Source organism: Hydra vulgaris, chromosome 08 (genome assembly GCF_038396675.1).
Source record: "Hydra vulgaris chromosome 08, alternate assembly HydraT2T_AEP".
NCBI classification, from domain to species: Eukaryota; Metazoa; Cnidaria; class Hydrozoa; order Anthoathecata; family Hydridae; genus Hydra; species Hydra vulgaris.
This window is the reverse complement of record NC_088927.1, coordinates 13,622,501-13,650,000: the sequence shown is the minus strand read 5'-3', so window position 1 is coordinate 13,650,000 and position 27,500 is coordinate 13,622,501. Positions and strand designations below refer to the sequence as shown.

General features: G+C 27.9%; 2 protein-coding genes and 1 long non-coding RNA gene across 3 annotated transcripts in view; 2 read left to right on the top strand and 1 right to left on the bottom strand.

Annotated features, from left to right (window-relative positions):
• Positions 1–10,271, top strand: part of LOC105846068 (uncharacterized) — a 24,952-nt gene extending 14,681 nt beyond the window's left edge. Inside the window, exon 3 of the mRNA XM_065803119.1 lies at positions 1,648–10,271. Coding sequence (XP_065659191.1) covers positions 1,654–7,236 — 5,583 coding nt within the window. The 5' untranslated portion in view covers positions 1,648–1,653 and the 3' untranslated portion in view covers positions 7,237–10,271. The remainder of the gene's footprint in view (positions 1–1,647) is intronic.
• A 4,838-nt stretch (positions 10,272–15,109) lies between these two features.
• Positions 15,110–16,057, bottom strand: LOC136083038 (uncharacterized). The gene is made up of 4 exons (XM_065802446.1): positions 15,952–16,057; positions 15,686–15,910; positions 15,339–15,418; positions 15,110–15,274 (listed from the first exon to the last, which is right to left on the bottom strand). Exons 1-4 carry the CDS (start codon positions 16,055–16,057, stop codon positions 15,110–15,112), a joined length of 576 nt encoding a protein of 191 aa, XP_065658518.1.
• A 5,458-nt stretch (positions 16,058–21,515) lies between these two features.
• Positions 21,516–27,500, top strand: part of LOC136083641 (uncharacterized) — a 42,954-nt gene continuing 36,969 nt past the window's right edge. Inside the window, exons 1-2 of the long non-coding RNA XR_010639951.1 lie at positions 21,516–21,711; positions 21,826–21,973. This is a non-coding gene — a long non-coding RNA (uncharacterized LOC136083641). The remainder of the gene's footprint in view (positions 21,712–21,825; positions 21,974–27,500) is intronic.

Sequence of the window (27,500 nt, the reverse complement as noted above, 5' to 3'; positions counted from 1 at the left end):
TGAACGTGAAAGTATGAAGTATTATCATCCTGAACATCATTCTGAATAAAAGTTACCCAAAGAATTGTTTACATATCTTTCATATTTTACATGTCTGGTTATAGGTGAAACATGATAGACCAACTATCGATTGACCAACTATTCTTGTTATTAACATGGCTTTGACTTTTTTTATTTAAACTTTACTTCCTGGTTTAAGACACCAAAATCTATTGTGTCAAGATCTTATTATATGGTTAAATTTGATATACCTTAAACTTGGTGCAATACCATTTTGGTCTAATTTATATGACCAAAAACTTAACATGTCGCAATGTTTCAAATAGACTTATCCTAAAACAAAAGTTATTATTGACTGTTTTGAATTGTTTTGTCAAAGAAATTCAAGCCTTACAGTTCAAAGTAGTTTGTTTTCCCACTATAAGCACCATTTAATCTTTAAAGGATTAGTTGGAACTGCTTTTTTTGGTACAATAACATATTGTTGGTTCTATTTCTGATATTAAAATAGTTAAGAAATAAGGACTTTTGAAAAGAGAGCTATGGAAGAGTGGATATTCTGTAATGGCTGATAAAGATTTTTAATATCTGATTTGCTTATGCCCTTTGGTATAACACGTAATGGAAGAAATCAACTATTACACAAAGAAGTTATAGAAAGTCAAACAATAGCAGCTTTACAAATTCATGTAGAATGTGTCATTTTTACTTTTTAGATCTTCTTATAAAACTGTAAAAATACATGAAATGTACTATTTATAATTGAGATAAAATACATTTTTTATAAAAATACTCCAACTTATCTACAACATCTAAAAAATCACATTTATCAAAATTAATGTTTACAATAATAATTCCACTATAAGTCATTTCATAAACAAACGTATCTATAAACAAACATTGATTCAGTCCAAATAAACTCAATGCTATTTGGACTTGTGCATAATAGCCAAATAAGTGATTCTTCTTAAGAAATAGTTTCCCGGCATATTATATATATATATATATATATATATATATATATATATATATATATATATATTTATATATATATATATATGCATATATATATATATATATATATATATATGCATATATATATATATATATATGTATATATATATATATATATATATATATATATATATATATATATATATATATATATATATATATGTATTTATATATATATATATTCCTAAAATTCATTTACAAGTCCATATGGACTTGCACCAAAACAAGGAATGCATGGTTAATCTTATAATCCAGTTTCAACAATTTTATTATGATTTAACATGTCTTTGACATTTGTGATTTTTTTATTGTCTTCTGTAAATTGTTTTACCAAAAACACAAAGTTTTTTTTCTTTTTAATAGATAAACAGAATAATTATTAACTAAGAAGAATTGTTTCAGCGATTTGTCGCTATTTGTTTACATTTTTGTCCTTACAGGCCTCGTTTTAATGTTAAGAAAATAGTTGCGCAATCGAATTAGAGAAATGTCTATTTATATAAGTTTATGTTATTATAAGTTGCCTATTTAACACTACATTAAATTATCATAGGAATCATAATAAATATATAATATCAATATATAAAAGTTTTATATATATTTATCATTATTATCAACTAAACTGATTTTTAGGAAAAAATGTCAAAAAGTTGTAGATTGAATCTTCAATATCCGTACAATAAAGAAAATATTGATAGTTACGTTAACAATATTATCAAGTACCAGCTTGGAGGATTTAAGAAGATTGAAGATGCAACTGAATATAAGTTTCTTCTTAACAACAAATTTGTAGTAGGTAGCGATTCTTATTATGTTTTATATTCGGGAGCAGTAGATAGTGCTTGTAAACTTCCACTAGATTTTTTCTTTGATAAATCAAAACAACCTGCTCCTGAAAAAAGAGATGATCGCAAGGATGTTTTCGATGAATTATTACCAGTATTATTATTAGAAAAAAGTTGTAAAGTAAAAGTATTGTTTCCTTTCAATGTCACTAATATTCACTGGCTTACTGGAGAGATTGTTATAGATAAAAATGGTGATAATGTTTCATTAGTATTATACGCCCATAATCCTTACGGTGGCGGGCAGTTATCAAAGGAAAACTTTAGTATACTTAAGACTACATTACTTAAAATTATAGAAAAAAGTGGCTTGCAGGTAACATCTATAACCAGCTTATTAAGTCCTTTTACTAATGCAAGACAAACTATGGCAGATGAAACATCCAGCGGCATAATTGTAGCTGATGAACTGGTGAAAAGAATAACCAATAGCAGCCTTAATACATCAGCACCATATCCGCAAGGTGCAGAGCAGTTACGTTTATCACAGCTTACTTTTCTACAAAAAAATTTGGGAGAAGAAAATCTAAATTATCAGCTTTTTAAACAGCAAGTTACACTTAAGGAAGTTCATTTAAATGAGAATTCATACATAGAATCTTTAGATTACGTTGCAAGACCACCATTAGAAAGAAGGCTTATCATAGGAGAAGTAAGAAAAAAAGTAGAACAAGTAGTCAGTTCAGAAGAAAGCAACATTGTCAAAATTAATCTACTAAAGAAACTAGAGAAAGAACACTATAAACCTTTGGTCCAGCAGCTAGCTTACAAAAATAGTCTAGAAGAGTTAAAGGATTTGCTAATAGTCTTTAAAGATTTAGGCTATTTAACGATCAACCTAGGAGAGTTAAGTGGCGAACTAATATATTATACCGAAGCTGCAATATTTTATCATTATATTATTACTATATTAGATGAAAAGCTAAACGAAAAATTGATAAGTACAAAAGATAAAAATGAATTTACAAAACAAGAAGAACTAAATCCACTAAAACAACTAACCCATTTACAACTGTTGATATTCTCCACAATTGGTGGAGATCAAGAAAAAATGCCGGTTGTTCAAGAAGAAACAAAAACAAATAAAGATTTATTATTAGTATTGCGAAACAAAATTGATGAAGGGATGCAAAAAGTAGAATATTATCGACAACAAGTAAAGTTTGAAAGCCAAGAAGGTAAAGTAAAATATCAGGAGTTATATGTGAGCACTGCGAGAGCTTTGTTTGAAGAAACCGCTAGTGAAATGAAAAAGTTTCTAGCTAAGCTATATTATGATAGTGAACAACAAATGGCTATAGTACCACCCTGTAAATACGCATTATTAGGACTCGGATCAATGGCACTAAAGCAAATGACGCCATATTCAGATTTAGAATTTGCTATTCTTACCCAGAATGAGGATTACAAACACAGCATAGATCCCAAGGTAAGAGATTATTTTAAGAACTTAAGTTACTTAGTAAATTTTAAGATGATCAATCTCGGTGAGAGTATCATTCCTACCAGTAAATATGATTTAGATATGGCCCACTTAGTACATGTAGCGGTTAACTTTGATCTAGGAGGCAAAACACCTCTTGGAAGAATAGATAAACCATATGAACTTATTAAAACAGTTGAATGGATGATGTATTACGTGCGTGATGAGGGAGATAAAGCCAGTCATAGAGATAAGAATCTACCATATATACTTGAAAACGTTTGTTATGTGCATGGAGATGTGGAACTTGTAAAAACTTATAAAGCTAAAGTGACTGAGTATTTGCATAGTAAAAACGAAGATGATCCACAAGGTAGATTAAACTGTGAGGTAAGAGCAATTAAACTACTAGAGGAGGGAGCGGTGGAATTTAACTATCTTCAGCAAGTATCGAGTTTAAAACCTAAAGAATTTTCATTTAAAAGTGATTTAGATAAGTTACAACCTAAATTGGTTGACACGGAGGGCAAATTATTTGACGTAAAGCAGGAGATTTACCGGTTACCTGATCGAATGGTGTACAATCTTGGTCTGTATTATGGTATTGAAGGAGATAGTTGTTGGGATACAGTGGATAAATTAGCAGAGCAAGGAATAATTAACCTAGAAGCAGCATCAAACTTAAAAAATGCTGTAACTTTTGCCACTACCCTTCGATTAAAGACCTATTTCCACCATAAAGCGCAAAAGGATGATATGGCTATATATCCTGAGCCAGCTAAAACGCAATCTGAACTTAAAGAACAAGCTCAACAAATATTCCATTTATCTAAGGAAGATCTAGAAGAAGAAGGAGGATTGTTTCAATATTTTTATACCGCAATACCTCTATATGAGATGTTAGAGAAATTTTGTATTAATTACTCCAAGAAAAAGTTAGAGCAAGATAAAAAAAATAGCTTTTTTATGGGATATACATTTTATGATAATGGTTACGCAATAAAAGGACTTATTTGTTATAGGTTGGTCAACTACAAAACTGCAGAAATTTATTTAGAGAAATGGTTAAGTTTACAAGAAAATCAATTTAATGTACTCACTAACGAACAACATTTAATTCGAGTTTATGTGTTGAAACGTACACTTCAAAAAATTTATATTGAATTTGGAAATAAACGGCTAGCTGTTATTCATTTGAAAGATTGTTTAAAGATATCGGAACTTATTTGTAATAAGAACTTATATAGAGATGTTTTAGTGAATTTAGGTGACCTTTATAAGTTTTCAAAAAAGTATGACAAAGCAATAAGTTATTACAACAAAAGCTTAGAGTTTACAGAACATGAAGAAGATCGTGCTGGAATTTTTAACAACATGGGAATAGTATACCACGATATAAAAGAATTTGATAAAGCGATTGAACTACATTTAAAGAGTTTAAATATTTTCAAACTTCATTGTCCAAACTCAATGAATCTTGGTGTTGCAATAACGTATATCAATCTAGCTAACTGTTATAATGGTAAAAAAGAGTATAAAGAGTCTATAAGTTACTATAATAAAACTTTTAAAATAATCAAAAATCTATTTAAAGGAGAACCTCATTTTATAACTATTGATTTACTTAATAATATGGGAGTAATACATAACAATCTTGGTCAATTTGATGAAGCGGTTGAATGCTTCACCAAAAGTTTGAAAATTCAAAGAATTATACATAAGGATGAGCCTTCTCCAGCTGTTTCTGACTGCCTATTTAATTTAGGTAACACTCACAAAAACATGCAAAAATTTGATCAAGCAATTGAGTACTTTAATGAAAGCTTAAAAATTCTAAAAGTTATACATAAAAATTATCCATTCCCTCCAATTAGAGATTGTTTATTTAATTTAGCTCTAACTTATAAAAAAATACAAAAATTAGGCGAGGTAATTAAATGTTTAAGCGAATGTTTAGAAATAGAAAGAATCATAGATAAAAATAAACCTACCCAAGATCTTACTAACTGCCTAATGGAACTAGGTATCGCTTATTATGAGTCTGAGAAATTTGACGAAGCCATAAAGTATTTAAATGAGTGTGTAGAAATAAGAAAATATAACGAGATAGACACAAAAAGCATTAACATGGCACAAACGTTGAATTATTTAGGTTTATCTCACTATAATAAAGGCAACTATAATTCATCACTTAAGTTTTTAGAAGAAAGTTTAAAAGTTGTTAAATTTATTTATAATTGCCAAGCACATGAAGATATTATTAAGATATTAATTAATATAGCAAACTGCCATGCAAAAAGTTCTGAATATACATCAGCTATAAATTTTTATAATGAAAGTTTAAAAATGATAAAGTTAATTCCTAATGACAAACCTTGCTATGAGATGTCTAATGCCCTAAAAGGGTTAGGCAATATTTGTGCTATTAAAAAAAACTTTAAGGAAGCAAGAAAATATTATGATCAATGTTTTCAATTATTGAAGAGTATCTGTAGTAATAAAACTTCTTTAAAAGAAGTTTTTGATTCTGTTAAACAATTAGGAAATGCCTACATGCATATCATAGAATATGACAAAGCAATAGAGTGCTTTCAAGAAGGTTTAAAGGTACGAAAACTTGTTGAAAGTAAAGAATCAGATATTGAAGTTGCAAATATATTAAGTGCTATCGGAATAGCCTACTATCACAAAAAGAATTATGACGAATCGATAAGTTACGGTATTCGTTGTCTAGAGATGAGACAATGTATTTACACAGATAAGTCTCCTCTAGATATTTCTAATATTTATATGAATCTATTATTAAGTTACAGTGCAACTCAAAATTATGAGAAAGCAATAGAATGTTGTGTTCATACTTTACGTATTATGTCAAATTTTCCACACTGCTTTGTAAGCAATGCTTATTGTAAAGAAGTACATATTCTTACAATGCAATCAATTATGAGTTTTATTAAAAAAAATTCCTTGGATCATGAAATTATCTTGGAACTTATAATGACTTATCAAGGATTCAATTTTGCAAATTACAAAGCTTTCAATCAGTTTATATTTTATAAACTCATTCAAAAGGGATTAACTGACTTGGTAAAATTACAATGCTGGTTTAAGCTTGCTTTGATATTAACTCCAAAAGAAGATCAAAAGATGATACAGTTAATCAACGATGATATGCTAAAACTTAAGTCTGTAAATGAAACAAGTTTTAAATTATGGTTAGCTGTAGCAGAAGGAAATACAAATAAGGTAAAAGAATTAATTAATGCTGGGATTGATCTTGATAATATACCATTATTCATGAACACCACTCCATTAATACAAGCAGTGATTAAAGAAAATATCGATATGATTTTAACATTAACCTTAGGAAATGTTGATATTAACAAGCCTAATAACACTCAAGATCAAATTACCCCCTTATATTATTCTTTAGGAGTTAATGGACAACCAACAAATACGAAAATGGTTGATTTGTTACTTAGCAAAGGAGCTGATGCCAATAAACCAATGTTTAATGGTGATACACCAATGCATATGACACATTATAGTGGTCATAAAGAAGCTATGAAATTGTTACTACAGAACGGAGCTAGTATTAATCCTCAAAATGCTGAAGGCAGGACACCATTACATTGTTTATTAGGAAGTAGAGATGTTAATACAGCAACTAAGCTAGAAATAGTACAAGAATTTCTAGCAATGTATGATTTGACTATTAAGGACCAAAACGGTAAGTCTGTAACTAATTATGCTCAAGAATATTGCCCTGAAGCATTGCCATTATTTGATAATAATGTTCAGTTAATAGAACATGTAATCGATTCTATTGATTCATCTACGCCTAACCACAAAGTTAGTACTAACATGAGCAGAAACGATAATACTAACATAAATAAAAACTTTTTTGAGAATGCTTTATCTGCAACAAATCCAGATTTATCACTAAATCACTGAGTAATCTGTGTAATGAGTTAGTGCATATTTTTTGCTCTATGCAACCTTATAGTTTCTGATTTTCAAAAACAGAAATTTTGCATCACTTGCCAGAATTTGGAACAGTGAGCATTAGGGAATATCATATGCAGCTATTAACTGAAGTAATAAACTACATGCAAATACACAACTGTCACACAAATAAACAAAGACTTTGTTAAACTTGAACTTAAACTTAAAACCTGATTTGTATGTAACCTGTAACCTGACCATATGTTAAAAAAACCTTTACTCGGACTTTTATGCTCTATTAAACTGAGAATCCTCCGTCATTTTTTCTAATCTTGCTTATTCTTGTTATTTGTTGATAGTAGAGTGATATCTTGTTGGAACCAACAACTTATTTTTACAACTTTCCAAGTTATTTTTCTTATTATCAAACTATAAAAAAATAGATTTTAACAATTAAACTATATAGCTATGCTGGAGTGTTTTTTTTTCAAAGCATTTTTAATCAAACCAAAGATGGGTGATATAAAAATATCTCTATAAAACTTCTCGGGTGAACCTTCAATATCTGTAGCGTGAAGAAAATATTGATAGTATCGTTAACGGTACCATTAAGTACAAACATTGAGGATTTAAGGAGAATAATGATGCTGCTGGCTATAAATTTCTTCTTAACAACTTATTTGGAGAAGATAACAAATCTTATTACGTTCTGAACTCGGAAGCTATAGGTAATGCGGAAAACCTTCAGTTTATTTTTTCTTTGATATATCAAAGAAAAAATACCAAAACAACCTGCTTCTAAAAAGAGACATGATTGTACAAATTTTTCTAATGAATTAATACCGGTAATCTTATGCAAAAAAAATTGCTCAGCCAAGTTATTATTTTCTTACAATATAAGTTCTTTTATTAATGAATGACACAGTGAGGTAGATGCTATATCTTGCAAAATAATTGTTAATGATAAGCTAGTGAAAAGGCTAACCTCAAATAGCCTTACCATATCAGTACATTATCTGCAATGTACAGAGCAGTTACGTTTTTCTTAGCTAACATTTCTACAAATAATATTTGGAGAACACTATCTAAGTTATTAGCTCTTTAAACAGCAAGTTACGCTTAAGGAAACTCATGAAGAGGAAAATTCATATATAAAATCTGTAAATTATGTTGCTATACCAGCAATAAAAGCAAGACTCATTATAAGAGAAGTAAAAAAATTAGGATCAAAAGAAAGCAACAGTATTAAAATTGGTCGACTAAAGCAACTAGATAAAGAACAATATATACCTCTAATCAAGCAAATAGAAAATAAAAAGATTCAAGAAGAATTAAAGGATTTATTAATATTCCTATATGGTATAGGCTATGCAATCATTAAGCTAGTAGAGTTAAGGGGCAAGCTGAAGGTAAAAGTAATTTATCAATATATCTTTACCATATTAAATGAGAGGCAAAACAAAAAATTAATAAGACAGGAGAATAAATAAAATTTTATAAAACAAGAAAAAGTAGATCCACATCAACATATAATCATATAAAACTGGTGGTATTTCAAGTAGTTGGTAGAAACCAAGAGAAAATTCATGTTGCTGAACAAGAAATTTACACAAATAAATTTCTATCATCAGCATTTCTAAACAAAACTGATTAAGACAAAAAGTAGAACTTTATCATTAACAAGTAAATTAATAATTAAAAAGAGATGGAATAATATTAAGAGTTATACAAACAGAGTAATGATCCCAAGGTATAAGCATTTATAAACACATAGTAAACTTTAAGTTGATCAAATTAGAAAAATGTATTACACCTAAAAAAATATGACAGTGAAATTTGAACTAGGAATAAAAACACCGCTTGAAAGAATAGATAGTTACAAACCATACAAAAAAAAGTTGCATAGATGATGAACTATGTGTGTAAAGAGATAAATTAAGCAAGTCGTGTAGATAAGCTCCTGCTATACATGCTAAAAAATGTGTGCTACGTGTATGGATAACTGAAGCTCTTTAATGACTATCAATGAAATGCAACGATATCGAGTTTCTTTATAATTAAATTGAAGATAAAAAAAAAAGTGATTTATTGATAAACAAAGAGATCAAAGCTATTAAACAGGTAACAGAGAAAGTGAAGAAAGTTAACTGAGGTTATTTCAATGCATATACCTTCTATTTATAATCCTAATAAAGTTTTTCGTCGCCTAGGGTATTATAGTCTAGGTCGCCTAGATTATTTAAGATATGATCAGGCAATTAACAATCACAATGAAAACGATGAACATACTGCTCAACTAGATAAACATACTGCTTAACCAAAATCAACCTCACTCTAGTGTTGTTAATTTATTAAATAATCTAGGGAACGTTAATATAAGACAATATGACCAGGCATTAAACAACTATGAGAAGAGACTAATGATACAAAAACTCATCTATAAAGAAGAATCTCATCCGAATGTTACTTATGTTATTAATATTCTATAGGAAGCTTACCAAAATTAAGTACTTTGAGACAAGTCTGGAAATAGACAAGTTTATCAATAAAAATGAACTTCATTCAAATGACGCTTTTTGTAGAACAGTCCTGGGAACTTTTATAATCTTAAACGACGATCAGATAATTATGTACTATGAGAAGAGGCCTTAAGATATTCAAATTCATCCATCAAGAAAAAACTTACCCTAGTGTTGCTTAGTTCTTTATATAATTTAAAGGTTTGTTTATAATGCTTAAAAACAACAACGGGCCGTAATCTCATCTTTCCGTTAAGCTTAACGGAGTGTTAGTCGAAGGTTTCTTTTTAACTACATTAGGAAAAAAGTTCTTTAAAAATATAGTTTTTAAACATAAATGTTTTATTTTAGTAAACAAATTTAAATAAAGTCATTTCTTTAATTAGAAATATTGTAATGAAATTTCAGACAAAAGCTCCGTTAAGCTCAACATAGAGATGTGAATACGGCAGCAGGTGATCAAGGATTTTAAAGAAAGTCTAAAGGCATTCAAATTAAACTATAATAAAAATAATCCAGATGTGACTATTGTTTTAGATAATTTAGGTAATGTTTGTAATGACAGATGTCAATATGACCAGGCATTTATGTACTACGAGGAAAGACTAGAGGTAGACTAACTCATCCATCAAGGGCAATCTCATTCAAGCCTAGCTAATTCTTTATATAATCTATGGAGCGTTTGTGATGCTAAAAGAAAATATGAGCAAACAATTACGTATTGAGGTGAGCCTGAAGAAACACAAACTCATCTATAAAAAAACCTCATCCAAATATTGCTGGTTCTTTAAATAATCTAGGAAACATTAATATTGCTAGATACCAATATTATCAGGTAATTAACTACTATACGTAAAGCCTTTAGATAAACAAACACATCTTTAAAAATATAAATACAAATACAATTGCTGCTTGTACTTAAAACGATTTAGTGAATGCTTATAATGCTAAAGAACAATATGGCAGTTAAGTCTTTTGAAGAAAGTCCAGAAATGAACAAACTGATCAAACGAGATCAACAAAATCATTGTGTTGTGGCTCTTTAAATAATCTAGGCAATGTTCCTAATGTTAAAGGACAATATTATCAGGCAATTTAGTAATATAAAAAAGCTTAAAGTTGTATAAACTAATTTACCAAGATCAATCTTACCCTAGTCTTTCCAATCCCCTAAGTAATTTAGGTAATGTTTATAAAACTAACAGAAAATATGATCAGTCAATTAAGTATTATGAGAAGATCCTAGAGATATACAAAAAAAAAAAAAAAAAAAAATACAACGTGATTAGGTGATTAAGTATTATGATCAGAGTCAAGAGATATGTAAACTCTTCTGTATAAAAAAATCTTGTCAGATTGCTGCTAGTATTCTAAATAATTTTGGAAACGTGTATAATGATAAAAGAAAAAATGGTCAGGCATTTTTATGAAGAGAGCTTATTGATAATCAAACTGGTCACGATCAAACTCATCCTAGTGTTGATAGTTCTTTAAATGATCTCCTAAATGTTTATAATGATATAAAACAATATAATTAGGCAATTAAACAATTTAAAATCTCTTGAGTAGTTAATGCTAAAAGCATTTAAAGTATTTTATTAGTTAGCAGCAACAAATAAGTAATAATTGGTGTAATATACGATTTACTAAAAATGAATATTTTAAATATTGACAAATATAAGCTAACTTTATAACCTCACTTTGAGATAAAAAATATTCCTATAACTTCTTCTTTTTTACACACATTGGTATTTGTTTTAAAGTTAAATATATCGCGTGGACGATCGTGCTGAGTGTAAATTTGGTACTTTATATTTACAAATATAGGAAAAAAATAATTTTGTTTGTTGTCTAATTTAATTTACTAGAAAATGCAATAAAAACGTAGTATTGATTTTTTTTTTTGCATTATTAGTTTATGCGTATGCTAATGCGTATGCGTATCTTTGTATTTTTGGGAAACGTTTTTGCAACGAAGAAGTTTTACAACTGTTTAATTCATTTTTATTTAACTATTTACATATATGAATGACAACTTTAACTAAATTTGATTCTAGTTTTTTTCCAATAGACGAGAACGGAAATCTAAGGTTTTTATTTTTAATACACATGTCATATAATATGGGAATTAATCCTTAGCGCACCCCAAACACAATTCTTTCAACTCAACTTTAGGCTTGTGAGTTGTTTTTGTATATAAATGCCTTTCTTTTTCTTTAATGAACGTTCCTTAAAATTGACGTTTGATTTTTTGGTACTTTAGCCGCTTTAAAATACCAAAAAAAAAAAAAAATTAAAAAATTATTAAGATTTCCTAAAAATTGTGGCAAAAGGAGTGTTTTAAAACTTTGACTTTTTAGCACTGAAAAAATTATACTTTGACTAAAGGACATCATTACATAGCATTTTTTTGCCGTTTTATAAAGTTATGTCTTTTGTTTATGATATAGTGTTAAAAATTGGCAGATTAGTCTACTTTAGTGGCCGAAGTGGTTAGCTCGCTGCCCTTCCGAAAGACAACGAGAGGGTTCAAATCTTGTTGCTTGCACATTTATCATTATTCTTTTAAATCTTTACCAATTTTCTAAAATACAAAATAAAACATTTTTAAAGTTCTATTGATGTTATATACATTTCATATTCAAAGATATTATATATTATAACAAACAAATAGGAAAGAATTTTTAAAAAAGGATAAAATTTCTATAAACATCAAAACAGCGGGAGAAATTTTTGTGTGCAAATGTCACAATAGAGATAAATGTTATTAATGTGCTTAGATAATGTGCTTCAATGATATATTATTATTATATAAACTAGATGTCTAACTTGCAGGATTTTATTGGACAAAAAATGAACTCGCTTTTTTTTGTTTATAACAATAGTCCGGCATTTGTAAAAAGGACAAACGCTGAAGCCGAAGTGTGGAATAAAAGTTAAAAATACAAGTCAAATGTTCCCAATAAATTGAAGATAACTCAAAAACAAATTTTAATAATTTTAAAATGCTTATAAATATTTTTTATATAATATAAATATATTTTGAGCCTATGTTTATTAAAAAGTTTTAATTCATAAAAATGCTTCAAAAGCATCTGTCGTTTTACTTTTCTATTCAAAACTTAAATCCTTTTTTAATCGAAAATAAATTAAGGAATCATAAATTATTATTTTACAAGTATTTTAACTTCCGCTTAACACTTTTACATAATTAGTATTTAAATTTAAAATATATTTACTTCATTAAGAAATGAAAAGTCAAAAATATTTGTCTACAAATTTAATCCGCCATTTTTAAAAATATTTGTCTACAAATTTAATCCGCCATTTTTAAAAATATTTTTCTACAAATTTAATCCGCCATTTTTAAAAATATTTGTCTACAAATTTAATCCGCCATTTTTAAAAAGGGCAAAAAGCGGCTTCACTTTTTGGATCGAAGTTAGACATCTAGTTATATAATATATCATTGATGTGCTTAGATTATTATTCTGCGCTAATACCCGAATTGCAGTTAACTTATGGTTCATGCAACGACTACCGAAGCATTTAAAGTTAATTATATTAAAAATTATTTTTTAACTCGTAACTTTATAAAGTAGGCAATATGTATATATTTTTTTTCTGCTTACTAAAAAATATTGAAGTATGGAATAAGTATAGAAATGGTCGGTGTAGAATAGGCCCAAGACCCAAGGCTTACCAAGACCCGTATTTTATGGGTCGAGACAGCTAGTTCACTATAATACGCAAAAAAGGTCTTTTTTGAGTATTATAGTGAACTAGCTATAGTATATCAGTATATAACTGTGATCGATCATAGTATTATCGATCACAGGTTCGAGTCCTTAAGGACTCGAGTATGTGATCGACGCACTATGCTTCAAAAAATGATCAAAAACGGGAAAAACTTTACAAGAAACTTAACAAGTTTTGACATTACAAACAAACAAAAATTTATTTTAACATATATTATGTTTATTTACTATGTTTTTGACAAACATTGTAAGTAAATATACTTTATGTTAAAATAATTTTGTTGGGTTAAAGAATTTAAGTTTTTTCTTAATGAAAATATTTTTTATGCGCAGCTTTAGGAAAAATAATACGCGCATACACGTTTATGCGCGTATTACATTTGACTACCGAGTAGAAAATTAAAATTTTACGCGTAAAACAAAGTTAAAATTTAAAATCTTCAAGCTAAAACAAACTATTTTAATACATTACCTATAGGATATTTGTATAACAATGGTTTTTAAAGGATGTTGATGCAAAGAAAAAAAATTTGCACTTTAGAAAAAAAAACTATATTTTTTTATTATTCTTTCAAAATCAGTTAATATTTAATATGCGAATCAAGCAAAATATTTTTGCGGGTGGATTTTTTTATTTTGCTTTTGATTAGTGTAAAGAGTGAAGTAAAATCAAGAAGTTCACGGAATTTTAACTTTCCTAACATTATGCACATAATTTGCGCAATATTTAACGCGCAATATTTAATAAATTATATTATTATTTTAATTTTTAATTTTATTTTTTATCTTATTTATGTTTTTTATTTTTTATTTTATTATTGTTAATTATAAATTATAAAATAATAATTTAAAAAACAAGACCTTTAGGCCTTGTTACAAAGTGCTCTGTGACAAGACTTTGATTTCAACAATGCTTTTGATTTCAACACAAGCCACTATAATTATTAATTTCTACTAATCAGTAAATTTTTTAAAGCAAAAAACCTACTAATTTTTTTAAATCAATTTATAGTACTTAAAAAAGTTGTGATATAATAACTTATTACATTCAATTTCAAAAACGATATACAAGTTCAATATACGATATACGAATTCAAAAACGATATACAAACTCGATATACGAGTACAAAACGATATACAAAATCGATATACGAATTCAAAAACAATATACAAACGTGGCGTTATAAAAACGATATACAAACATGACGCATAATGAAGTACAGTATGTCAAAAAAGTCTATCACCCTCGATGATTTTTCAATAAAAACAAATTTTTATATGCTTAAATTTAGATTTTTGACCCGAAGTTTTTTTAAATATTGAATTTATATCAAAAAACATTTTTATAACAAGAAATTAATATTCTTATACTTTAAACAAAAATTATCCACTAAATTAGAAAAAGTCGAAAAAAGTAAATTCCACTAAATTAGAAAAATTGTAAGTCACCCCTTAAATAATTATTTTGCTAATATAAAATTAATAGTCTATTTGTGCGCCTTTTGTCTTGATGACTACAAGACATCTTTTAGGAATTGAATTTACAAAGTTTTTAAGCCATTGTGTGTCATTTTTTTCTCACACAATGAGAATTGCCTTTAATTGCTACAAACTGGATGATTTTTGATCAGCTACTTTAATTTTAAAAAGATTCCATAAATTTCCAATCGGATTTAGGTCTGGTGACTGAGGAACCCAATCTAACATCTTAATACTGTTTTTCTTTACCCACTCAGTAGCTAACTTTGATGTGTTTTTAGGATCTCCATCCTGTTGAAAGATAAAATTACGAGATAATTACGGGATATTTTCGCTTCAGCATATCAGTATAAACCTCTTTTGTCATTATTACGTCAATGAATTCGAGTTCACCAACACCACTCCAAGCAAAAGAGCCCCAAACCATCATTCGACCTATGATATGAGGAAAAAATAAGTTAGAAGTATATATCATATTAGAATGTTTTAATAAACCTGTCACCTCCTCCATGCTTGACAGTTAGTCTCATACATTTAGGATATAGGCGTTCACCATTTTTTCTCCATTTGCGTATGATACCATCAGAACCAAACAAACATACTTTTGTTTCATCGGACAATAAAGCACTTTTCCATTGGTCAATAGTCCGATTTGAATGTTTTTTTTAGCCCAAACCAATCTTTACTTTTGATTCTTTTTACTCAAAAAAGGCTTTTTTGGAGCAACTCTACCTACAAAACCTTGATTTTTCAAGCGATTGCGAACAGTTTGAGGATTTACAGTTATACCATGATCTGTATGTAAATATTTTGCAAGCTTTGATGCAGATAATCTTCGATCTTGTTCAACTTTTCGAATCATTTCTCTATCAACGCATAAGGTAGTCTTAGCTGGGCGTCCTTTTCTTGGCAAATTTATTACAGTACCTATTTTTTTATATTTTTAATGATATTTCCTACACTATTACACTTGATATTTACTATTTTAGAAATAGTTTTATATCCTTTTCCACCTTTATAGTGTCCCAGGATCAGTTTTTTTACTGATTCATGAATTTCATATCTTTTCGCCATGATTTTCTTATTAAGAACCTAAATAGAAAACAAACTTTGCTAAAAAAATTAACTAGAATAACTTCTATCAATCAAATTTATTTGTTTTTGGCTTTTTTCTGCAATTTTACTAAATTAAACAACAGAAAAGTTAAAAAATGATTAGGAAGTGACTTTTTTGACTTACACTTTTTCTAATTTGTTGGATAATTTTTGTTTTAAGTATAAGAATATTAGTTTCTTGTTATAAAAATGTTTTTTGATATATATTCAATATAAAAAAAAAAATTGAAGTCAAAAGTTCAAATTTAAGCATATAAAGTTTTGTTTTTATTGAAAAATCAACAGGAGGTGATCAGAGGCGTAGAAAGAATTTTTTTGTGTTCGAGATAGGTAACTTCCAGACATGGAGCAAACTCCAAACATTTATATGTTTATACTTATGTCAAATAATGAGGGTTTGCAAAAAATTGCGATGATTGGAGGCTGGGAACAAAAAAGCCCCAAAATTTTCGCCCCCCTGCCCCAAACGTGAGAGCAACAAGTTGATGAAGTATTTTTTGTACTATTCTTAACTAGACTTATATTCATCGATAAATCTTAAGTTTCATAGTATTATTTATTAGTGTTTAAAAATTATTACCATATAAAATTTGCAACCCCCTCAAATTGAGAGGGGATTTAAACTTTATATGGTCATAATTTTTGAACGCTAAAATATTTTAAAATGAATCTAAAATTTATCGATGAATATAAGTCTAGTTAAGAATAGTACAAAAAATATTTCATCAACTTGCTGCTCTCACGTTTGGGGCAGGGGGGGCGAAAATTTTGGCGCTTTTTTGTTTCCAGCCTCCAATCTTCGCAATTTTTTGCAAACCCTCATTATTTGACATAAGTATAAACATATAAATGTTTGGAGTTTGCTCCATGTCTGGAAGTTACCTATCTCGAACACCAAAAAATTCTCTCTACGCCTCTGGGGGTGATAGACTTTTTTGACATACTGTTGGTCAAAGGTAACAAATAATTTAATCCTTTATTTGTTAAAACAGACCCAAGCTTTGCATCAAAAGCAAAAAGCAGTTAAACTAGCTTTGAATCCTCTTGCAACAGTTTAACAAGGAGTTATTTGACACTCTGAACTTATTAAAACCCAATAATAGTCATGGAGTTGTGTACTAGTTAAAGTGGTTCAACCCCATTATCTAATACTTTAAATCCTGTAAACTATGCTTAGTGTTGGTATATTAAAAAAATAAAAAATTTTGCTTAAATAATGCTGTGCCAGTAAAAAATCCTAAAAAAGTTTAACATTTTTAACATAAGTTTCTAGCATTAGTATCTGTAAGAACCAAATTTTGACAACATGTTGGTAAAATATTAAAAAAAGATTCTAACTTAAAATGTACTTCAAAACGTTACTGTTTCATTTTGATAAACAATTGAAGCCTTAAAAAATTAGGCCAAGCCAAAAAAAGACAATTCAAATACACAAGATCTGTTTGCTTTACATTGTTGTTTTTAAGTAAGAACTTATTTACGATATTGAAGAAAGTTGGTAACGGTGAAAAAATCCTCATTCTGAGAAAATAAAAATTTGTAGTAATTAGTTTGCAAATATGAAAACCAGAATAATATGTTTTCGCCTTTATGGTTTATATTGTACTAAAGCATTAAACCTTTATAGTTTATATTGCACTAAAGAATTAAACCTTTATGGTTTACGTTGTAACAAAGCATTATTGTGGAAGCAGTATTGTCATCATCTATTAGTATATTTTAAGCAGATTTCATAGCTCATTGTTATCAAATTCCATAGCTCTTGGATTCTTTTATATAGCTTTTGGGTTGTTAATATCACCATAGTTATATTAAAAGTCTAAATAATAATATTCATACCAATATTTAGTTAGTTTATTTATATTATTATATCATATCAATATTTACTGATTTTCTATCTATTGTTCATACTTTAGACTATTTTTCTTTTTCACCAAGAGAGCACAACTCTTACCGAATTTAGACATAACATGAACACCCATTAAAAATTTTATTGCTTTTTGAGACTCCAAATACAACACAATTCAAAAAGTATAAAATCTATTTTGCAATTATAATTCGTATTAACAATTCAGATCAATACAGAAAATGTTTTTATAGCATCAAGTCAACAATCAGTAAAAATTATAACTCCAAATACTAGGTTACACATTCAAGTTTAATACAATGTAAGAATCCCATATTTTGTTCAAGATTGATATGGTCAAGACTGGCGGTAACCTTGTCATCACAATTGACGCATCTACATATAAGCTCAGTAATCCAAAATGAAATATTATAAAAAGCTTATAATATCCTTCGTCAATAGTTAAGAGTGGTTCATCTGTATTAATTCTAGATAATAAAGTAGATTCTTTTACTTTTGGTTCATCGGTTTGATTTACTGTAGCACAAAGTATCTGTTAGGTACAAACATTTTTTTCCCTTTTGTTCTTCTTTTATATTTATTATTACCTATATTTCCCCATACTCTAATATGTATATTGCATTTAAAATGGCATTATGTCTATCTTGGACACACGTCAAATATGAGCGAGTTTAATAAAATTGTGAAAAATTCCTTCCTGGTCTTTTTGGTGAAGAGCACCACGGAATCTCTTATTTTGATGAAAGTTGAGAATGACATAAAAATTTATTACAATGAGGTTTTCCACGGTTTGGGTCCCTTAATGCCAGTCCGACCTTGTTAAAAGCTTGTTGCTTAAATGATATTTATGTAAGTAAATGTTTTATTCACGAATTCAATAGCGGCTTATATGATTTGAAAATCAGTTGATGTTCAGATGTTATAAAATATACGTTGCCTAAAATTGTCTGGATTTTAACTTTTTTTAAATTGATTGAAAATTACCGCAAGTAGTGAAACTTGCAAAAAATTGTAATAGGTCTACCTTCACGCGGTGTCTATCCTTAAGAATGATTATTATTCAGTTTTACTAATAGAATTTAAAATTTTATTCGCTTATTAAAAATCAAGGCATGATTTAATTAAATTTTGTGTTTCAAACTACTTTTGATTTCTATTCCTTAAATTGGAGAAAATAGACACGATCAAGCGCCTTCTTCACCGAGAGAACAGATGCTTTAGATGTTTATTAGATGCTCTCCTGGATCCGTCCTTTTCTGGTGCATTTAATAAATGATCATAATGGTTAATATAAAGCCCAATCATGCATTTATCTTTTAGTACTAAGTTCTAGGGATTTGGATAATTATTATTATATAAATATAAATATTATTCTTTCGGTTTCTGATACTTTTGGTGAGGTCTTTACAATTGAAAAGTACAACAAAAAGCTCAAATCAAACGCACATTTTTTGACAAAATGTTTTGTTTACTCTTTGGTCATTTACTTTCAGAAACTGAACCAGAACAACTCATTTTATCCTAAATCAGAACAACTAGTTTCAAAATTTTTCTAATGAACTGAATGGAGATACAATGTGATATTTAAATTTTATCTCACCGTCAATTTGAAACCATGACCCATTTTGATATCATACTTGCAAGTTTTATTTTAATATGTATGTCCTCATGATCCATATTTATACTGCATAAAAATACATATAAACGAACATACTAATATATAAACGAACATATTTTCTTTGGAAGAAAACCCAAATTTTTCATAATTCCTTTTTACAATTTTTTATATTCTCGAAAGCTTTGTGTTGTACTGTTCGGTAAAGCAGGCATTGCTTGATTAAATTAAAATGATAACTTCTTCCTATGATGGCTTACTGACGATTTAGGTGTGTTCCAATATTGACGAGTGGAGAAAACCTTTTTTTTTCATAAAAACAACATATTTTTTAGTGAAGTAAAAAAGGAATTTTAATGCACACTATATTGTATTGCATCCTGTTATATAGTAGAATGTTGCTGTACTGTCTACTTTTATTTTACAGTATATTGTATTGCATGCTAATGTATAGTAGAATATTGCTGTACAGTATATTATTATTGTACAGTATAATTTCGTTGAAATTTTTTTTTGTGTAGTGTAATATTGTTGTACAGTTTTTCTCTACTTATAATATTATTTAAAATCTATTGTTTTGAGAATTTTACGCATTGATATTATATTATACAACATTACTGTGTACATACACCAATTCCAATTTTGGACATCTTCTTTCTTGTATTTCCATGCTCATACTGCATAGGAATAATACTTAAGAACCTTCTAGCACATTCTTGAATGTCAAGAAAATCTTCACGAACTGATATGTCACATATTCAATTCAGATTGAAGTAATCGCACATCAAGAGTTAAATCTGGACTTTTATTCAAAAGCTAGTAACATCAAACATGTTTTGTGCTAAAGCTCCGTCATAAAAGTTCCGTCATAAAAGTTCCGTCATAAAAGCTCCGTCATAAAAGCAACATCCAAAGTTTTCATTTTCTTTAAAAGTGCAGTGTGGCTTTAATTTTTTTCTGATGTTTTTTATCTTTATCCAGAACAATTGATTCTAAAGTCTTAAGAATGTAGCCTACATGTAAAATGTTAGTAGAAAAGGCTCTTGCTAACCACCGTGTCTTACTCAAGCTTTTGATGGTAAATTTTATGTCCTTTCCTGCACCTCTTATAAGACCGGAACAAATTATTTGCCTTCCCGAGTTGAAGAATCATATAAGCATAGGCAAGCTTGTTTAATCTTTGCTTGACTGCATCTGCCATAGTCTTTCCTTTATGTTCACAAGAAGACTCAAATCCAAAGAATCTTTTTTCGACTAAGTTTGCTCGCTCACATATCGAATGCTTATTGCAAGTTGGTCATAGTGTGCAGTGTGCAGTGTCAGGTTACGGTTCAACAATTAGTGAAAAGTATTTAGCTCTAGACTCTTCACTACTAATGGATCGCAGAATTGTTTTTGTCATTAAGAAGACATTTCCTCATAAATTGTTGATGAAATGTATGAGACACTTTCTCTGAACTAAATTCCTCAATTTTCTCAATATTCTAAGTGCAAGCAAAGAATAGGTCAAGTTTTAAAAGGTACCCGCCCGGCCCCATTTTTAGGGGCCGAGGCGGGTATGCTTTAAAATGTCGCAAATGTGCCCAGATTAATCCGGCATTATATGTACTCACTGAGTCTGTTCCTAAATTAGTCGTTGTAAACAACAACTGATTTAGGAATAAGCCCAGTAAGTGTACACACAGCGACTGAGGGATGGTTGCAGTGGAGTTTACATACATCGGCTAAGCGTATTGGTGTGGTCAGGCACTTTTTTAATTAAAAGAAAAGTATTTTTAGGTTTAATTTAATAGAGGGTTAGTTAAGGTGTTAAAGAAATTAATATAAATTATGTAAATAATTATTAAATAAATTATTAAGTTTACTAATATCTTAAGAGGTTAATTGTCTGACTGTTCAGACCAATAGTCACTTTTTTAAAATTTTTTCTTAAGAAATTGCTTCCATGACGATCAAAACTTCAGCTTGAAGAAAATTTATTACTTGTTGGTGTGATTAATACTAAACATTTTGTGAGAACATTCAAATTTTTGTACAGACATGTTACATTTACTTCAAGAAGCTAAAAAATCTTTACGGACCACTTGGAAAGTGCTTATGACTTCATTTCAAAGACAAAAAAATTAGAAAGTAAACGAAAATATTTGAAATTAAAAAAAAATTGCATTCGTAATTTTTTCTTTTTATTGTATTAAAATAGTTTTGACATATTCTAAAAAAACAACCGTTCCCGTTTTCTTGTAGAGAAGCAGCCAACAGTGTATATGTGTAACTGATAAAGAAAAGAGATAGATCAGGTCAATTAAAAACTTTGAAGTGAGAAATGCAAAGAAACACAAACTATCCTCAGTTTTCTTGTTTTGGTTGTTGTACGTATTACTCTGTTTTAAAGGTAAAATAATTATTTTGTTTTAGGATAAATTAAAATAATTATTTTGTTTTAGGAAAAATTATTTATGACGATAATTAAAAGTATAGATAAATAAAGATAAGAATGGATATGAAACAAAATATGCTAACAAAATGAGTAATAGAAAATGCTGCAAAAACCTCAAAAGAATTAAATCTGATATTTAATCTGATATTCCGAAGCTCGTGGCTAGTTAATCGGGCATAAAATGGTAAAGTAAGTTCTCCTAGAGTTTCACCGACGTCGGCCCTATTACCTCAACTACACGAGATCCCAAAAAAATTCTTTTGTTTTTAGAGAAGATGCTTCGCTTTTCGACTACGCAAGAGAGCGCGTTTTAAACATTTTTGAAAAGATAAAAACAAGCAAACTAATTAAGTTTTATAGAGAAATTAGCAAAGACAGAGAAAAGATTCCGGAATCAAGAACTTTGCTGGAAACTTTCGTTGCAGAGTTTTAAGTTCCAGTTCAATTACCAAAAAGGTAAGTTCAAGGTTACCAAAATATGGCTATTCTTATTTATACAACAATACCATTTATAAACGGAATATCATTGAAGTTTTTCTTAAGAAGATTAAAAACCTGTAAAAAAAAAATGAATTCAAAATTAATTAAACTCATTGATCAATTTGCCCAAGAGATTCACAAAAGGTTTTATCAATGGAAAAAATATACTTTGAATGGCCTCCTTATGAAGACGAGTTGCCGAGGGTCAAGACTAAGATTCCGCTTTGTCTGCGTCAACTTTTTCCAAAAATTCTATTTGGTGCTTGAGTTAGTAACAGAGAACTTGTCAAAAAAACATCTTTTTGTAAAGATCTAATTTATAACATAAGAAACAACGGCATATAAAGAAATTTACATGTCAATTACATGAGTTAAATGCAGTTATACGAACGAAGAAAGATACATCAATTTTATTGCCAAAAAGAATTCTGGAACCCCAAAACCTACTTGAAACGCCTTTATGTATCATAGCAAAAAAGTTTTGTTTGTAAACAAAATTGTTAAACGATCATTAGAAGCTAACACCGATATTACAAAATCTTATTAATATGGATGAAGAGAAATTGGCATCTTTCTTAAGGTTAAATGGGTGCTCAATCCACCAGCTTCAAAAGAGATTTTTCTGTTAATTTTCTGTGTGTGTAAAAATTCAGTACGTGAAACACAAAAAGAGTTCGTCTTTGTTAATTGCGAAGTAGTGCGCCTATTCACCTTGTAAAAACATACAAAATTTGCTGAGAAAAATAAACTGTAAAGTTTTAACTTTAAGGTATTAACCTGGTTACTTTATTCTATCTAATGAAAAACAAATCAAAAAAGAGTGATAACTGAGATAACTGTTTGAGCTTTTGCAAAATGTTTTCGCTTATTAAACTGATTTCAATGATCATCGAAATTTGTGAAAAGTATCACATAGCTCTTACAAGAAGAGTTTCAGGTGATGTTGCTATTCTACACTCCTTGCCTGACTATGAAGCAATAAATATACGTTCAATTAAAAGAAAGTTGTTATGTGACTGCTTGATTTGTTCTCTAAGGAAAAAAAACTTAAAAACCCCCGACCAGTTAGCCCTTCCCAAATGATTTATCTTAAAAACAATCAGCAGTTGAGAAAAAATGTTCAACATGCATTTTCATTATTGGTAGAGATCTTCCTCATTGTTGTTTCACATTTGAATGCTTTCACATAAGTCAATGTTATAACTGAATAGCTTCTTTAGTGGTTCCAAAACAACACACCATCACCTCATGGGACTGCAAAACTAAATCAAGGAAAAGGAAAACCGCTTCCTGTGGTTCTGGGTCATGTAAGCTTTGAGCTCATCATTTTTTGAATTTAAATATTTTTGAATATATAAATTAATTGTTCATAATCACCACCTTGTTCAAAGTTAGATTGGATTGTTAAAACGTAGTGTAAAGAATCTTGCATCAACTCTAAATCAAGTAACGCCGTGGAAATGGTGGGAAAAACTTCCGGGCCATGTTTAATTTACTAAAAAAAGTATCTTTCTGATATGTATATATATATATATTGATGTTGTTACAATTATGTGATATATATATATATATATATATATATATATATATATATATATATATATTGATGTTGTTACGATTATGTGATATATATATATATATATATATATATTGATGTTGTTACGATTATGTGATAATAATTAACTATTTTTTAATTTGGGAGTGATCAATATAAAGTGAAATAATCATTTCAACCATATATATATATATATATATATATATATATGTATATATATACATATATATGTATATATATACATATATATATATATATATATATATATATATATATATATATATATATATATATATATATATATATATATATATATATATATATATATATATATATATATATATATATATATATATATGTATATATAAATTTGAAGAAAATCACTTAAGAAATTTTTTTCTTCATTTAACATTGTGTTTCGTCAATAAAGACTCATCAGAAATGAATGACCAAATTAATAAAACTTCAATTTATAACAAAAATTAAATTTCAAGTCGCAAATGTTTTAACTACTGTAAATTTTCACACATTTGTGGAATTTGCTGACACTATTATAAAAAGAATTCTTTAGAAATAATTACTTATGCTTTTTTGAAAAAATATTTTTTAAAAAGGGGATTTAATGTAACTATTGTTTGAGCTCATTTATTTGTATGGTTTTTTAGGAGAAACTAATTTTGGTGCCTGCATTTAGAAATTAATTCCGATTTTTTTGTTTAATAAACATTCTTGGTATGCATGTGCAATTATTTCACATTTTTCTTGTAGGCATTGTATGCATTTTTTGAAAATAATGTTATATGCAGTTGCTGTTTTAAGGATGGTCCAATTCAGTATAAAATTATCAATATTTTTATCCTTTAATTCCCATTTTTATATTTGACAGCATTGTATCTTTTGAATGCTTTTTATTTTTAAAAGATTGCTTACTTTGCAGAACTTTTTTTGCAGAACTTTTTTTCCATTGCAGAACTTTTTTTCCATTCACCCTCTGTTATGCCAAATATTGTTTATCAGGTACATTCTTAGAGGAAACAACACATTTATAAACCACATTTTTTGATAAACAACTTCTACTCATTGTACAATTGTTTTTTTGTTTACAATTACAATTTTATGCAGATTTTTCATTTAGGATTTTTTTGAATTTCGATTAAAAATTTTATGTAATTTATTAGAGGGCGGCAAATGCTTTTTTTTTAAACTTTTAAAATTTATTTTTATTTTAATTTGAAAGCCAATATATATAAAAAAAGTTTTTATAATATCTTTTCCAATTTTATCGAGCTGTAGACCAGATATTTTACGCATTACTATTTAACTATCGTCGCGATAAAGGCCTAAATCATTTATATTGATTATTTTACTTAGTAAATCTAAAATGTTTAGCCCAACAATTTCACAAATTCCTGCTCCGTCATAACATTTTTATTTATCATTTATTTTAATAAGGAAATTTATTTTATTAATCTATTTTAATAAGGAAACTTGACAAAAGAAAAACATACATGACTGTTTTGGTCTAATAATGGGCAATCGGCAGTAAAAAAAGTTAATTGTTATCACATAATCGAACAAGATCAATATATATACAAATATATTATACTATATGTATACATATTATATATATATATATATATATATATATATATATATATATATATATATATATATATATATATATATATATATATATATATTTATGCGTGCCGTTTAAGTCGACAGTTTAAGTATCAAAAAGCTGATTAAGTCAACAAATATTTAAAGGCGACAAAATTGCGTCGACTTAAGTTTTAAATGTTTTTTTTTTTATAAATTTCTTTACAAAACATACTGTAGAACAGCATCGTTTAATAAATATTGTTTATAAAATAGGTTAGATTATATCAAACGAATAATTATTTCTCAGAAACTAAAGAATTAAAGTTTAAAAGCATATATTTATCAAGTTAGAAAATATAACGCTTAAGATGACACATACTTTAATGCATTTTTAGCGATTTGTAATGTGTATATTTTAGTTTTTTTTTCTTAAACAAAACAATATTTACTTATTTTATCTTAAAAGATTTTAATTTTATCTATTATTTTATTTATATAAACGTTTAATAACATAAATACTTTTCTATACTTAACGTTGATATAATTTATGTGGAAGTCGATTTAATTTAGGTTTTTAATGATTTAAAGTTTAATGCTTTAAGATTAAATCAAATCAAATCCAATATATTTCGAAATAGTTATAATATTTCAAGGAAATTTACAATAGTACAAGTACTAATATAAAGTAAATACCTGAATATACAACATAACCTTATAGTCAATGATGAAAATAGTAATAATAACTGATAACAATAATACTAATTATAATAATAATGATAATAATAACAACAATATTAATAACAATAATAATAATAATAGTAACAAAATTATAACAATTATAATAAAAAGAGAATTTCATAAATAAGGACAATAACAGCAGCAACAAAAATTTAGTGAATGACAGCGACAACAAACATTTAGTATGAAGTAGAGAATGGTTAAATGAAAAGAGATAAATAAATTGATAGATAAATAAAGAATGCAAAAATATTGGTACTAACATTAATAATATTAGAATGAAAAAAGTTTAAAAATTGCAGATAAAAAAAATTTGAAAATGTTAAAAATATCAAATAAAAAACTGAAGGATCACAAATTGATATACATAATAAAGAATTCCAATATTATTTGTAGAAATATTTAATTGCATTTTTTTAACAAATAATTAAAAAGCTTAATTTTGCATTCAGAGATTGAATTAAGAGATTATAGATCAGGAGGTAGTTTGTTCCATAAGGTAATAGATTGATATTTAATGGATTAATTCCATATTTAGCAGAGTGGTGTTTTGGAATAACTAAGTTTAAGCTACTGATGGAGCGAAGAGGATAATGACTATTTGTTCTTGTAAAGAAATTATTGAATGATAGGGGAAGGTTTTTGTGATAATAATTCCAGAAAAATTGGCAGTTTAGGAATATCACAAGGTCGCTTAATTTTAATATATTGGAAATTAGGTATAGCACATTAGATTTAAAGTTATTGTACTGAAAATATATTATTATCAAAGCTTTATTTTGGAGATGGGACAACCTTAAAATGATTTGCTTATGGGATTATCCCCATACTTGACAGACATATCTATGGGACCCAAAAATAGCATGATATATATTTAGCAGAGTTTCTAGATTTACATAATGCTGGACTTTGGCTAGCATTCCATTAGATCTGCTGAGTTTCATTGCTAAGTCATTCAGATGGCCTTGAAAAGAAAGATTAGAATCAATTTTAATCCCAATATATTTAATTGAGTCTAAAGGATAAATTTTTTGTCCGCTTAGTCTGGAATTTAAGTGCTTACTAATTGGTGCCAGATTGGATTTAAAGATGATCAGCTCTGTTTTG

Coding starts and splice junctions, on each gene's coding strand:
- LOC136083038 (XM_065802446.1), bottom strand. CDS start 16,057: ATGGCGAAAAGATATGAAATTCATGAATCAGTAAAAAAACTGATCCTG. Junction 15,911..15,951: donor TAAAATAGTAAATATCAAGT/GTAATAGTGTAG, acceptor ATAAAAAAATAG/GTACTGTAATAAATTTGCCA. Junction 15,275..15,338: donor ACGTAATAATGACAAAAGAG/GTTTATACTGAT, acceptor ATCTTTCAACAG/GATGGAGATCCTAAAAACAC.